The following is a 15,918-nucleotide window of genomic DNA, read 5'->3' as shown; positions in this document are numbered from 1 at the left end:
CACACGTTAGGAATAGAAGATATTAATGTCTAAACCTTAAATTGAAATAATTATTGCTCTACCTTGTTTTCCAAGTAGGTATTTCTAATGCTCTCCCCGGATACACACAAACTAGTAGTTAACACAGATATATATATATATATAAAACCGAACTCTGGAGGGGTTAATGGTAATTTCTTAGATTTAAATATAAATGTTAAATCCTGATGGGGAAAAAAATTTGCCCCGAAGACAGTCCGTCAGTGAAAGTGCAAAGTGGAGCGGAGCAGGCAGCCTGGGGAAAGAGGTAAAGGCTGGCGCCGTGAGCATTGCGCATGGAAGAGTGACCTCTGTAGGCACAAAGAAAGCACTGGCCGGCCTCATTCCGGCTCCCCCAGTCCCGCTCCCCGCCGGCCTCGCTTGGACACAGGCTACTGCGAGCAGGTCCGAGCCCGGCGCTTTCTGGCACCACCTGGTGCCTCACGATTTGGTATCGGTGTAAAGATGTCACTGCCACTATTTTCTCAGCAAAAATAATATCTTACATTAGGAATAAAAAAGACGTCCATACAAGATCAAGCTACATAAAAGAAGGCTATTTAAAGTAACTTTTAAAATTTGAGCCGTGTTCTTAAGTGCCATCCAGCATCATGCATGAATTTGTTTGATCCGATTTACAGCTATGACGTTTTTTACTCCCGTAATAGGAAAATTTGAGCCGTGTTCTGGTGAATTTGAAAATTCTTGGTGAATTTGAAAATTGACCACTTTTAAAGGAGTAGATATGTCTTTAATTAAGATGTGATTTCCAAATCAATCCCTCATCTCTTTACTCCTAAATCCATGGCCAACTTGCTTAACTTCAATTAGGCCATTGATTTTGCTTCTGATCTCAAACGCTTATTCCAGGAACCAGCCAAGGTCTCCGTATTTTCCCCCAAGTTCCCCAAGGCTAAAATTCCAGGATTCTGTAAAATATTTTTGGCTGTGATTCAAAATGTATCCCAAGAATGAGGTAATATGTAATACCGAGTTTACAGACGACTAATTACGAGTTCTTTAGGGATAGTTATCGCCTTTTCTAAATTCTGTATGTACTTTGGTAGCTCACACTGAAAGTTAATCTCCACAAGGCCTGGCTTTCTCCCGGCTGCGCTGTTTGATAAAAGCAAGTGGGATCTAAGGATTCCGCTCCTGCCTATACTCCCCAAGAGCGAAGGCTTCAGCTGTGTCGACTGGACAGGGCCTTAAGCTTTTTTGCAGAAAGCGTCCTTGAAATCAAAAGTCAGCTATCGAGACCTCACAGAGTACCTACTGGTTTAGAAACGAAGCGATAGGCCAACGAGCATAGGGTTCTCCAGGGGATCCCTAAGGCCAGTCTCCTGAGCGGGTAGGAGAGGGCTCGATCCCGGAGTTCTACGGTGGAGCTGGCGAGCTCCACGCACACCCTCAGGCAGGAGGCGCGCCGCCGAGGAGCGCGGGCTCCGGGGCGTTATGGGCGGCCCAGAGACCATAGGCGTCCTTCTCCGGATGCGCCCACTGCCCCGGGCCTGTCGCTCCCGCCCACCCGCGTGCCGGTACTGCGCTCCGGCGCTCCTCTGGGGAGCAGCATCCCACCTCTCCTGAGCCCGCCAACTCCTGCGTGCCCGCCAGCCCTGTTTGTGGCCGTCCTCTCCGTCCTAGAAAAGAAGTGAGGGTCAGGTATCGCCATCGGACACCTTTGCGGACGTGGCTCCAGAGCCGCCAGTGGCTTTTTAGCGCCTGGGAGCTTATGGGGGAAGGAAGGCGAGGAGGGCGCTCCTCAGGGCTGGCGTTCCGGTTGGAAAGCCGAGCGAAGAGACTCCACCAAGTGATACGTGGTGCGGACTGGGAACTGGGGACAGGGGGAGGGTGAGTAGAGGGGAGAATCGAGGTTCCAGAAACAGGCTCTGGAGGCTCCGCGGCCCGACCCTTCCTCCTGCAGGGACCGCGAGGCGCGGCAGACCGCGGGGTGGCGAGGGGGATCGCGTGTGCCACTTACTTGGAGTTCGAGGAATTCCAATAGATGGGCTCTAAAACTATCGATCTGGAAATCGCAGTTCTGCATAAAACCATCAAAACTCCCCAGCAGTACTTCCACACGGAGTCCCTCCTCGCGGCCATTGCCAAGCCGCTCCCAGCTCCGCGCACACCGGGCGGCGGAGGGACGGGGGGCGGGCCGGGAGCCCCAATCCTCCAGACAGAAAAGGGGAAGATCGTAGGCAGCTCTGGGGCGCGCCGAGCAGCTCCAGCGGTCGCCAAGGCCGGGAGTGCTCCCCTCGGGGCCCTCAGGGCGAGAGGTGGGAGCGCACACGCGGGGCGCGGCGGTGCGGCGGGCTTGGGGCTCCGGGGCGCCGCGCCGGACCCAGTTCGAACCGCCGGCTCCCGTGCGGCTCCAGCGTGCCGGGAGCGGGGTAGCAGGGAGGGCGCGTGGCCGGGACACAAAGGCAGAGAAACGACTGGGCGCGGGAAGCGGGCGCTGCGTTCCGAGCTGGGCTGCCTCGCACTATAGATCCAGGGGGGCGGGCAGCGGCCCCAGCGCGCGAGTGCCGCGTCGGCGCGGTTCCATGTCCCGGAGCGCTGAGAAGCGAGAGGTGTCTTGGGGCGCGCGGGAGCCTCCTCAGTCCTCTAGGCTCCTAGCCTGCAGAGCAGGCAGGAGGGGCTAGGTCCCAGGCGCGGGCGCCGGACGCGCGCGGGCCTTTGTGTGCGTGGAGGGCGCCGGGACCCGCTCTGCGCGCGGTTCCTCGATCCCGCCGGCGCCGCTGTCCCTGCCGAGGAGAGTCAGCTCTGTCGGCGTGCTGTCAGAGCACTATAAACGCGGGGCCCCGCCCCGCACAACTCAGCCCATTGGCTCGCCGTGCAGCAGCCGCGTGCTGGTTGGGCAACTGGCCCATCCGTCATCCGCCCCCGTCCGACATTGGGCGCCGAGAGGCGGTGCGCCGGCTGACAGGTGAGCCCCGCCCCCGGCCCTGGGCGGCGGCGCGAGCGGAACACAGGAGAGTCCGCGAAGGAGAGGGGCCTGCGTGTGCTCCGTGTGGTCCTGTAGCGGCGGGGCAGAGACGCTGATAGAAGGGCCGAGTGGGGTTCAGGGACAGCATGGTGCCAGCTGTCCCTGCGCCCAGCACACGACTTCATTGCTTGGCAAGTGTCCTAACTTCAACAGAAGGACAATGTCGAGGGCGAAACTTTCTCTTCGGAGTTGAAGGCAGTTCTTTCCCCTGTGGGTCTTCCTTCTTTAAATGAAGTGTCCTCTCAGCATGGTTTGGCTCAAATCCTGCACGCACATCCCTTCGCTGCCCCCACCAGACCTCTCAGTGATAAATTTCAGACCTGATTTTGGTACCAAACGTTAGCCGAGGCCCGATCTACGTCAGCGAGGCTGGGAGATATGAAACAACTCCCGGGTGGAGGCGCCGGCAGAGCTGCAGACATTGCGGGGCGGACGTCCTGGCCCCGCACCCTCTGAGTCTCGCTTCCCACGAGGGCAGCACCTCTTCGTGCAAGTATCGCCGGCACACCAGCGCCGGCCGCGGGATCTTCTCCTTAATTAGCCTCTGATACACACTCACACCTCCCCAAGGTGACCGGGAATTCAGGGGTGACGGTAACAAATAGCGCTCAAACGGAGAGGTGGCAGGAATTCTTCACTTGAGTTCTCCGTGAAGTGCTTGCCCAAGGAGCGCGGTGGTCGAGCGCCACCATGTCCACAGTTTCTACGGACCCACAGCGCCCACTAGCGGCCAGTTTGACTTCTCTGAGAGAAAGAGCACAATATCTACACATCCCAAACCTGTATCCCCCTAATCTGTATCTCGCTAATCTTATAGCGCAGAAAGTCCAAAGGAGAATCTTAAATGACCAAGAGCAAGAGAGCACGGCAGAAATAAGGCACGGTACAAATGTATACAAATGTATAATTCAGTTTGAAAAAATAAGTATACCGTATACTCACAACATTCTTAAAACAAAAACGTTTACTCCAGGATTTAATGTTTCAAACGCAACCGCCCGGGCAGTATTCCTACTTTTTTTTTTTTTTTTTTTTAGCCAATTTATCCATTAAGCCAGCCATCCTTCACCTTTTTGGCACCAGATACCTGTCCTGCGAGAATCTAATGCTTGGTGATCTGAGGTGGAGCTGAGGCGGTGATGCTAGTTGAGAGCGGCTGCAAATACAATGAAGCTTTGCTCCCTTGCCTGTTGTTAACCTCCTGCTGTGCTGTCAGGTTCCTAACAAGCCACATAACTGGTACACGGCTGCAGCCTGGCGGCTGAGGACCCCTGTATTAAGCTAAATTTGAGAAAATAGGTTTTAAAAAATTTCATTTAGATTCGTTGCTCTTCCACTCTTCTTTAACAACTTTTGAAGATTTCATAGTTCATTAAGTACTCATTTTTTGAAACATTAACCATAAATTAATGTTCATTTCAACTGAGGGTGTTAAAAATTTGCAAAGACTAGTTTAAGACAGAAAACACTAAGTTATGCGAGGTGGCAAATAAAATTATTTCAAGTTGATCTTTAAGAGAAGAAAACATAATATTTTGCAATTGCTAGTTTTAAATAAGTCTCACATTTGAGGAAATAATTTTTAAGACTTAAAGATAGTAAACTGATTCAAAGTCATCAGCAGATTCCCAGGAGGACTGAAAAACCAGGAAAGGACAGGCAGTATTATTCGTAATTTCACAAGGGTCAAAAAGGAGTTGTTTTTAGTAAGCTAGAAACATTTAAGCAATTCATTTGAAATTTAATATAAAGCTAGCTTAATGATCTTTTAAAAGAACTAAAACTGAGTATCTCAGTACCATGTTTCACATTTAGCGAACTTATATTGTGAAATTTGTTTGACCTCTTAGCTCCTACATCCTCTTCAAGTAAACCAGAGGAAATAAAGGAAATTTGCACTGTCCAAAAATAACCCTGGCTTCCATTTTCAGTAAATCGAATATTCTCTTAAACATTTTAAAATGCTTCCAACTTTTAAACGGTATTTGACCAAAAAATAAAATCCTCTACAAAAGATTATCGTGTAGCTATAATGTGAATATGCATCATTAATTTCAGTAAATATGGAATAATTAGCTATAGAGACTAGGTGAAAGGCATCAGCAGTAGCACCTTCAAGATGCTAATGTTCTGCTGTTTAGATAGTAATTTCAGTGATTAAAAGCATCACCTCAAGCCACTTGTTTCTACTATTGTACATATGTTATGCCAGGCAAAAAAAATAAGTCATATAGGCATGTATAAGACAAAGTTAAAATTTTTAACATGCCAAACCAAGAAGAATCAATCTCTTCTATTTGATACCTCTTTGTATTTGGACTTCATTTTACAATTAAATTGTTGGAGAAACATGGTTATTTTTGAAAACCTGTAATTTTACCAACACATTAACAGAGCAAAAAGTATAATTTTATTTCAGTAGAGGAAGTTACTTCAGTTTCCAGAGTTAAGAAGTTTCTAAAAATCAAGTTTAAAAAAATTGGGAATTTCAGAGGCGATTATAAAAATGTAGAGATAAATACTTGAATGTCAAATGAGGTGGAAAATGTTTGATAATTCCAGTTTAAAAAACAAGAGGGCAATTTTGCCCAAGTAAATTCACCTTGTTATGTTTCTGCCCCTTTAAATTCCTGGGCATGTGCTGATCTTTAGAACTTATGGCTGTTTCTTATATATTCCTTGTACAGTAATCCATCAATTCTAATAAGTACTTCAAAAGATATTTTAACATAACTTCTGTAAAAACAAAAAGCCTCATCTAAATATAACATTACGGGAAAATTACTGAAATTTTATATACATGATTAAATGTTGTCTAAACCATGAACTTTCTATGTAGCTGTATGCCTCTACCAAAACTTTTTTCTTACACTGCATGTTTATTTGTCATGGAAGGTTCTAGAACTCTTTTGCAAATAACATTTTGCTCAATTTACTGGGGAAGACCTATTGAAACATGCATAGAACCATTTCTTATACGAAGTTTGCCATTCACTCCTGCCCCATCTATCAGCTTCTAAAATTGATTACAAAATGAAGCATCTTAAATGTACTTATGAGTTGGCTAGGAAAAGTATTAGTTATTACATTGGGCTCTTGGTCAAAAAATTTTCCCTTTGAGTTTAGTGACAACTCATACCTTAATGACCATAACATGTTATTTGTGGAAACAAAATGCCATTGTTTTCCACTACAGTAGTCACTTAAATCTCTAACTCAATCTGTCATTGCTTTAATGTTATTAATGAAAAGCAGCACATGTGGAAAGAATAGTTATGGCTCCAACTAGCTTGGGCACCTGGCATGAAACTTCATTTCTTTATTTGCAAACCAACAGGTTTAGAGGACCAGCCAATCTCGAGGCATTATTCCAAACTGGATTAGGTAGTTTGGTGGAGATAAACGAGCAGATAATAAGCTTGCTGTGCAGTTTTGATTTTATCACTCAGTTGCAATACTTGAACTTTTATAAACAGTATTCCCACTTTATGGACTGATGTGATATAGACATATGTATCTACAGACACTGCATAACAAAGTTAAAATCTGCTCTAAACATACAAAGACTATTTCTGACAGCATTCATGAGATAGCAGCTCTCTTATAATGGTCTATAAAACCATTTTTGCTCCCTATTAACCCATTTTACAATGAGATTCAACATCACTTAGATCCAGCTGCAATTAAATATTCCTTATGTTGTCTTTTAATCCATAGTGAAAGCCTGGAAAGTGAAAGAAACCATCCAAATGTATACAAAGTACAAATCCATTTTATTTTAACCCTAATAAAGCCAGGTTTAGTCATCAAGTGTGTACTAACCTTAGAAAATATACTGACACTATTAAATACACATGCACCTTTGCCTGAGTGATAGTGAAACTTCCAGGTCATTGATGATTTTTTTTTTTTTTTAACTTACTAGTTTCAGGTATAGAATGACTAAAGAAATATGTATAAAATATATAACTCTTCCAAAACCCTCTGATCAAACCACTGGAGCCCCAAGAACATTATTTTCAAACGACTTCCAATGAAGTTCGGTCACTCTCTCACACACAAACACACACAATTTTAATTGATATTATGTCTCCTGTGTCCCCTTCCATTGTTTACTAGCTGCAAATCAGTTACTCTAGTAACTACAGATACATATGATGTAATAGATCAGGCAGTGGATCTAATCATCTGAAAACCAATGTCAATCTGCTACAAAATGTATAGTGCAGCTAACAGCAAAAGCAAATCTTCTAAAAAAGGTCCCCAACCCCCGGGCCGCAGGCTGGTACTGGTCCGTGGCCTGTTAGGAACTGAGCCGCACAGCACGTGAGCAAAGCTTTATGTTTTTGCAGACACTATCCAGCGCTAACATCACTGCCTCAACTCCACCTCAGATCAGGCATTAGATTCTCATAGGAGCATCAGTCTCTGGTGCCAAAAAAGTTGGAGGACCACTGTTCTAGATTACTACACCACTAACAACTCCACAATTATGTACTGGGTGTTAAAAATAAAACAAAAACACGAGAGTAAACAAACATGAATAACAAAGGTAAAAGCGAAGTAATCAAGACCACTGTTAACTGGCAATTCAACAAATGAAAGTGTGGCCAACTGCTTGGGCTTTCGGCACCTATTATCAATTTCTAGATTGAGGTCCTTATTCTTTTACCTTAAGTGGTCCTTTCACTAAATAACACCACTAGTATTTGAGTGTTTGTAAAACTTCTGGAGGGAGTGGCAAGTCTCAAAAAATAAGATATCCTGTCTTCAGAATTTCTTATGGCCAGAACACAAAACAGATGAATGGTTCTGAGTATAAAGGAACAGAGAAATGGGACAACTGAAAAAAGCAGCTCTAGTTAATAGTAACAACTTTAGAGAAATTTTAGTTAATGATAAATGGAGGATTCTTACTATAAAATGAAACATTAGAAATGACATAATGTACAACTAGCCAGGATTCTATGCTCACTTTACTTTATAAAATTAAAAAGTACAAAACCACTGAAAATTCTTAAGGTACTGATGGCCATAGAAAAAAGCTATGTTAATATACTAGCACAATTAAATGATTCATTATTTAACTGAGGACAGAAACAGCCTAATTGGCTATATCTTCATAAGGGAAACTGGAGTATTAAATCTTTAAATACAAACCCTTTCCCCTCTTTGCAAACATTAAAGAGTCCTCACACCAAGCTAATTTAAAGTTTTAGTTTATATAACTGATTTAATTCTGCAAACTCCACAATATAAATGGCAATAACTACATATTTTAAATACTGTAATAAAAATAAACAGTCGTTAGTTAATTCTATAATGCACTAATAATCTAAAAAAAACAAATTGTGAATAAAGGCATATTTAATAAATTAGAAAACATCTGAATTGCTAATAGACTGAGAGAATTTGAACTTTTATAATTTATACACAAAGGCAGTGGAAACAAATGAAGAAAACAAATTATTAAACATTGTTGTAGCACAGAAAAGATTGGGTATTTTAACAATGACAACTTCTTTCCTGTAGCCTGATAAGGAACAATTTCAATATCTGATGTGAGTCTCCAACAGCAAGCCGATACTGCAATATGTCACTAAGCAACTTACTGTGATTTCACACCATATGTGGCAGTAAGAAATTTTTTAAAAATTAAAAGGCACGCATAAGCTGATTTCAAATATTTTAAGTCCAGGCTACTCTCTTAGATACAATGCTTAAAACACTTGTATAGCAAAACAATTTTTAAATAAACATTTCCCGAAACTTAAATACACAACTTAGGAACAATGGATCTGTACCAAAAAAATTTTACATTAAAAAAAATTTAAGAACCATGAAATTAGAGCTAACCTATATTTAGAGGTTGAAAAATGATTTGAAAGCAACCTATATTCTTAAGGTATATAAAGTGAATGTTTTAGAGTAGTTAAGTTTCATGTTTACTAAAAGTCAGTTCTCACTACAGTTCATGCCTATTTAAAATTCTATCTTTAAAGATATGTAAACCGATTTTATTGTTCCTTACAATTACTCATTGAAGAGCTCAAACTAAAGCAACAGCATTTTTCTTAGCATGCACACACAAAATAATCTATTATTTAGTCATCCCATTATGTTTTCACTTTTAAAGACTCATCAAACTGTCTCAAAAATATTAGAGAACATTTTCTCTACTTTGATGACGTTTATGCATCTCAGGTAGCATTTTTATATCCATATCCTTTTCTTGAATGTTTTAATACCAGCAGACTTAAAAGAAACATATGTAAAGATAAATGAGGAAGATTCTAGTGTATAAGTCATCCATACCACATGCAAAAGCAAAACAAAAGCTCGTAAAAAGTTTAAATGTTTGTCTCCAAAATAAACGTGCAAGTACCCTACACTGAAGATGACTTGACTACCTGAGCCTCTTGTGAAAATACAAAGCTAAATTCTTTCTGATGGCCCACTTTGAAAATAATCTAGGATTCTATAAATTTTTAGAAGCATTTTCCTAGTCTTTAAGTATAATTTGTGTTGATAATACTTATATCCTAAAACAGAGGCACAGGTTTGAGAATTTAAATCTTTTTCCGGGTGCTTAGTCTTTCTTAAAGGTTAATACTGATGTCATAATTGCTATATCAGCATAAATGAGATATTTGTAAAAATAGCCATTAAATACTAATTCACAAGTATATTTAATGCACATATAAATCCTATGTTAAAAGTATAAATGAGAGGAAGTATAGCATAGTTCTTGGATTTCTAAATTGTTGACCATCAAAAAGTAAACCACCCTCTTTAAGACTTAACATAACTTTAAAAAAAATTGCTTCGACATATGAATTTAAGACTTTACTTTATTCAGCAAAATCATTTATTTACACAATGGGGAATGCTGGTTTGATTTTGTCAATGAAATAAAAACAAACTGAACAGAGACAATACTGAACTGTATATATATTTTGTATTAGAGCTGACCAACTGTTTCCTTACCTGTATCGGGAACATCAAGAGCAACAGTATCATGAGGACACTGGCTTAACAATACACCACATAGGTCCAGCAACACCCTGGGAGCTTCCAATGCAATTACTAACTTTTTCTTTTTTTATAAATATATAAAAAAACAAAAAGTCAGCAAAACCAGCATTATGATGTAGTAAACAGAGTATAACTCTGAAGTCCGTGGTTCAGTAAAAACCTTATCAGACCATCCACAGTTTATAAAGTGATCTGTTCTTCTTCAGACCACTAATATAGAATCCAAACGGGTGAAAAATATATCACTTTTAGAAGACAATAATGATCTGATAAGGATTTGACTTAATGGAAGTTAAGGGAGGGGGTGGAATTGCAGAGCATAGCCCCTATTAGAACAAGCTAACTTTCCAGATTTTCCAAATTAAAAAAACAAAAACAAAACAAAACAAAAAAAACCACTTCAACATGAAGCTACAATACAAAGTTTTTCCATGTTTCTTTGTAAAAAGTTCAGTTTACAATTTAATCCTGGGTTTTTAATGAGAAGGACAGTTTGGGCCTGGACTTCCCCTTGCCCAGGATAATTTTTTGTTCTTCTTTTTGTTGACGTTGTCGTTCTTGTTCTAGTTTCATCCTTTCCTCATGAATCTTTCTTTGTTCTTCAACAATTCTCAACTGTTCTTCAGCCTGGAAGTTAAAAGTAAAAAACAGAAATTTCTATGAATTTCATGTCTTCTATTTAGTAGCATTTGGGAAATCAAGTGAGAACTTACAATCATTAGGAACATATAACAGTATGTTTAATAAAACGCTTAAGGTCACAAAAAGTGAGGAAAAAATATTGAGAAATTAGAGAAGAACTTATCCCTACATTTTCTGATTTTTCTTTATAAAAAAGATGAAGAAATTGTAGAAAATCACTTATATATTTTGAAAATGGAAAGAAATTCCTACAAATCATGTGGAGATCAGTATGGATTCTGTCCTGTTACCTACTTTTATCTATACTTTCAGTACATAATAGATTGTCGATTATGAACCAAGGCATGGATTTATTGAAAAAGTATGCTATCTATCAATTACTATAACTAGATTCAAAATTAGAAAGGCATACAAAAAATTATAAGACAAACCTTCACCGAGACTACATTATATTGTTTATATATGACAAAGAAATACTAAAGACCCCTTTCTCTAGAGCAGGGGCTCCCAAACCCTGGGTTGAGGACCAGTGTTGGTCCAATGCCTGTTAGGAACTAGGCCACACAGCAGGAGGTTGAGCAGCAGCGAGCAAGTGAAGCCTCAGCTCCACCTCAGATCATCAGGCATTAGGTTCTCACAGGAGCACCATTTCCTGGTGCCAAAAAGGTTGGGAACCACTTGCTGCCCTAGAGAAAAAATTAGGAAACTGTTTTGACCTGGATGACTATAAAACGCTATTTAATTTCTAATAGACATGTGTATAATTAACTCCTGCAGGGCATTCATCTTCTTTAGTCTCAAGCAACAAACTTCCAATGTCTTCTATAGGTTTCCCCTCTTTACCATGACAACGCAAGCCATACTCATGAGCTCCTTCCTCATCAAGTCTCTCTTTCTTGCTTCCCAAAGTTACCATGCCCACTTCCTTAATTCACAAACAGGTACAATTTTACTCCTCTTTCCCAGGGGACATCAGGCAAATGTGTGGTGTTGATTTTGGTTCTTTCAACTAGGAGAGCAGCTCATGGCTTCTAGCAGAGAGAGGACAGGCATGCTGCCAGACATCCTACAATGATGCACAGGACAGCCCTCCACAACAAGGAATGTTTCTAGTGCCGAGGATGAGAAAACCTGCTCTAATCCTTGACGTTTTAATCTGTTATCACTGTGTTGTCCCTTTTTTTTTGACTGTGATCTTAAAACATTCACTGCATCCTTTGAATGCTTTCCTATTCTCAAACTCAAAATTTAAAGTCATTACTTCCATCTTCATTATTCTACTGAAATTATTTTTTTAGATGGCCAAAAACTAACATTAAATTTAGTGATCTTCCTCTTCATTCTTCTGTTCACTTCGACTTGAGTCTCCTATTTGTCTACACTGATAGGTTTTTGTTTAGGAAAAGTAAAATTCAATGCGACTGAATTATAGACTGTATGGCAGAAAATGGGAAAGGTAATGGACTCTGATGTGTAATATAAAACATTCAAATTTTACCTTGTGGGTAGAAAAAACCCAATTTAAATACATAATTAACACAAAGAGGTTCTATTTTATACTTTTAAGATGGGAGTGGGGAAAGGTTTGATGCTTGTGGTGATAGACTAAAAGGTGGAAGGTAGAGTATGTGTGTGGGGGCAAATCCACTGTAAATAAAGTAAGTTCAGAGATAAAATGAGAATTAAAAATAGGAATCTGGTGAGTAGGAAAGATGGAAAAGCAGTGGATCTTCAGATATTTCTAGGTCTTTGTATTCTCATAAAATGGAAAATCCAACATAGAGCTGAAATATATCTTCCATTTCTCAGATCTTTTTCCTAAGCTACATTTCCAGCGGGACACACACCTGGGAGACCTCTGGGTACTTTCAAAATTCAATATGTTTAAGATTTAAATTCCTCTAGCCTAACCCTAAAACACATCAGCCATTTCTACCTTCCTTACTGCTAACCACATTCTATAGCTTTCTTTTGTCTTCTCCCTTTCCCCCTAACACTGCCTAAATAGTCACCAAGTTTTTTAATTCTTCCTTTACATTCACTCATCTAGAGTTTCTTTTCCATTTCCATTGCCACCTTACTAGTTCAGGGCCTCAGATTTCTTACAAACCTAAAATGTTTTCTACTTCCAGTCTCTGCCCTTTGGTCCATCCCATATTATGTTGCAAATCTCACCTTGCTTGAACATTACCCTCTCCTGCTGTCATACTTCTGATTTTTCACTGTGCATAGAATATGGCTTAACTTCCTAAATTAGCATACTATTTAGAAATTTGTATAATCTTGCTCCAACTTTGTTTCTACTATTCTCTCTTAAATTATCCTATCTTGCCCCTTCCCCCCAGCTCATGCCATTTTCCTCCTGTTTTTCTGAAATCCTACCAGTATATTAAAATCCATTTCAAATCACCACTTTCTTGCTTGAACTTTCACTGATAACTACAACAGAAAGAATTATCTGCTTATGACTATCTTTAGAGAAATCATATACCAATTACTTTATCCACAGTTTTAATAAATCGTCACACATTTGGAGTAAAAGTATGTGTGCTTATGTTTGGGAAACCCTTACCAATATAAATACCCAGAGTCACTTTTCCCTAAGATTCTAACTCAGCCCCTAGGAAAGTAGATCACAACCTTTAGAAGTAAAGGGTTTGAACACCACAACCTCAACTTATACTAGAAATCTAATTAAAATCACAGAGATAGCATTTTTAACCCTATACTAACGATAGAAATTCAGAAGTATGCTATCTTATATAGAGTATTTTGGCAGTATTTACTAAAATTACATCTTCGTAATACTTTTACACAGCAATTTAGTTTTCTCGAATTTCTACGTGAACTTGTACTCATGCAAAATTGAACACGGTTATTCAATGCATACATAGTTTGTATAAGACTGGAAAACCCAAATATTCACTAATATGGGACTTTTAAATAAATTATAGATCTAATAAACAGAATATTATGTAGCTGCTGAAAGAAGAAGGAAAAAAAAAGGAATCCCCATTATACTCTATATACAAAAATGGAAAAACCTTCAAGTTATACTATTAAGTGAGAAAAGCAAAGTACCAAATACTATGTGTCATATGCAATTTTTGTGAAAAAAGAATAAAAATGAATGTATTTATATCTGCCTATATATGCATTTTAACCTCCGGAAAAATAAACAAAAATGCAATTAAATATACTTTTTGGAGACAGGAATGGGAAGTGGGTGGATGGGAGGAAAGGCAGAGGAATTCCACTATTTTTCTTAAGAAAAAATTGAATCATGAGATAACATTACCAAATCAAAAAATTAAAAAATAGATTTTTAAAGTAACTTCCTTTATAGACAGAATTTTTTTATTCAACGGCACTGAAATTATCTTTAGATTAGATAAACGTTTCAGTTTCATTTAGGTCTATATAGGAGATAAACTTATGTATGTATGTAAAGGGAGAGCTATAATCTCTCTAGGACATAGGTAACAGTGGTATGCCCAATGTTAAGCATATCGTGTCTTATTAAAAGCACTTAATAATGAAATAACTTTGAAAAAAGAACAAGTGAACATTCTGTCATTACATAAAAATATTTGTATTCTGTTCTATTATAGCTTTAAATTAAGTATAAATGTTATTCAATTACATCCTGGGGGGCGAGGGGGCGGGGAAGACTAGTTGAGCAAATACCAAAGCCATCTCTCATTTTAATAAAATGGCTCTCAAGTGATGAAATACTGGTTTCCTGCCCATTCATCTCTGTGGGTACCTTATACCTTGTTAGGTACTCTTCTAAACCTTATCCATCCTCTGCAGTAACTGTCTGACTTGCTGTTCCTTCCTGATGAACCTACTTGCTGGAGAATGTCCATCTTTCCTTTCCCCTCTTCTGTTTCAAATTTATGCAAAGAAAGCATTGTTCCCAATGGGGGAGGGACAGGCATGTGTATACACATAAACTATAAGCTCTCCTCTAAGGATTACCTGGACAAAGAGAAAGCTAACATCCACAATATCAGAGCCATTACACCCATTACCAAGTTCTGTATCACAAAGGTGGCTTTCAACCCTGCACCCCACTCCAAAAACTGATTAGTGAAATGAAATACACAAAAGCAAAACCTACCATTATAGTAGAAAGGCCTATTCACTCCTCCCAGTATCTTCTGTCCCAATCATCTTTACCCTAGAGGTCCTACTGTTTTTAAAAAATTACCGTAAGCATTCTTCTTACACTGCCTAAAATTTTAGATCAAGGTGGTCCTTAGCAGCAGTGTTTTTAGCAAAACAGGGATACTGAAATTTACTACTCTTTACTTGAAATACACATGAAATTTTACAAAAAATAATCTGAATAGAAATACTTAGCAAGTGTTTTAAGAATGATAGGAAACAATGGAAAATATAATTAAGAATCATGCCACTACTCAGAAGTATGAATTTCTGCATTTTAACCTTCCAAGACACATCCTGTTCCTCTATGAGACTTGTAATTTTAATTCTTTGATTCATCTTCCCCTCCATAAGTATAATGTATGTGTCCCGCTTTAGGTAACTGACAAATAAAATATTAGAGAAATCTGATGTACTGACCCTTAGTAAAAACTATGTTTTACTAAAAATGTTTTGAAGTTATTCATGTACAAGGTTAAAAACAGTAACAGAAGGTTTAAAAAGGCAATCTCTACCCCTACCCCCAGGGGCTTATGGCAACTTAATTATTCTGATAGTTACCTCCTTAGGCTATATACTAACTATCAATATAGGATATCATTAGCTACCATCTAAAGAGAATTTGTACCACCACCAAACCCACTCCTTCTAGCCCTTTCTTCTCATATCCCTTTTTGCTGCCTTTATAACCTTAAATGTATTTTTAAAAAGTCGATGTTAGATAACATCTCCTGAGTGTTCATATTACATAGTGGAAACAATAGCTTCAAAAAGTAACTGAAATAATAGTTGCACTTGGTAAAGAATATTAGGTACAAAATCACTGCCCTCCACAACTCTAGAGATTACTCTATAATACCCACAAAAAGAAATCGGATACTTTCAGGATTTTATCATTTATGTCCTAAAATTTCGCAATGTGCTCATCTAGATGTGGTTCTTTTAATCTTCCATACCCTAACTTCTTTCTCTCTGTTCTTTCAGGTCAGTTCCTTTGTCTTGGTCATTCACTCCCTTTTTTGGAAGTTTTCCTTAAGTGTATGGCTGTTAGGATTACAACAGGA

General features: G+C 39.5%; 2 protein-coding genes across 2 annotated transcripts in view; both read right to left on the bottom strand.

The window, feature by feature from the left end:
* Window positions 1–2,121, bottom strand: part of EFNB2 (ephrin B2) — a 39,777-nt gene extending 37,656 nt beyond the window's left edge. The window contains 1 exon segment of the mRNA NM_001290170.1: window positions 2,000–2,121. Within this exon segment, the coding sequence (NP_001277099.1) occupies window positions 2,000–2,121 (122 nt within the window).
* A 7,719-nt stretch (window positions 2,122–9,840) lies between these two features.
* Window positions 9,841–15,918, bottom strand: part of ARGLU1 (arginine and glutamate rich 1) — a 22,478-nt gene continuing 16,400 nt past the window's right edge. The window contains exon 4 of the mRNA XM_006909374.2: window positions 9,841–10,669. Within this exon, the coding sequence (XP_006909436.1) occupies window positions 10,505–10,669 (165 nt within the window). The 3' untranslated portion in view covers window positions 9,841–10,504. The remainder of the gene's footprint in view (window positions 10,670–15,918) is intronic.

This window comes from Pteropus alecto, unplaced genomic scaffold, assembly GCF_000325575.1.
Source record: "Pteropus alecto unplaced genomic scaffold, ASM32557v1 scaffold13, whole genome shotgun sequence".
Classification (NCBI taxonomy): Eukaryota; Metazoa; Chordata; class Mammalia; order Chiroptera; family Pteropodidae; genus Pteropus; species Pteropus alecto.
This window is presented reverse-complemented; position numbering and strand designations above follow the sequence as displayed.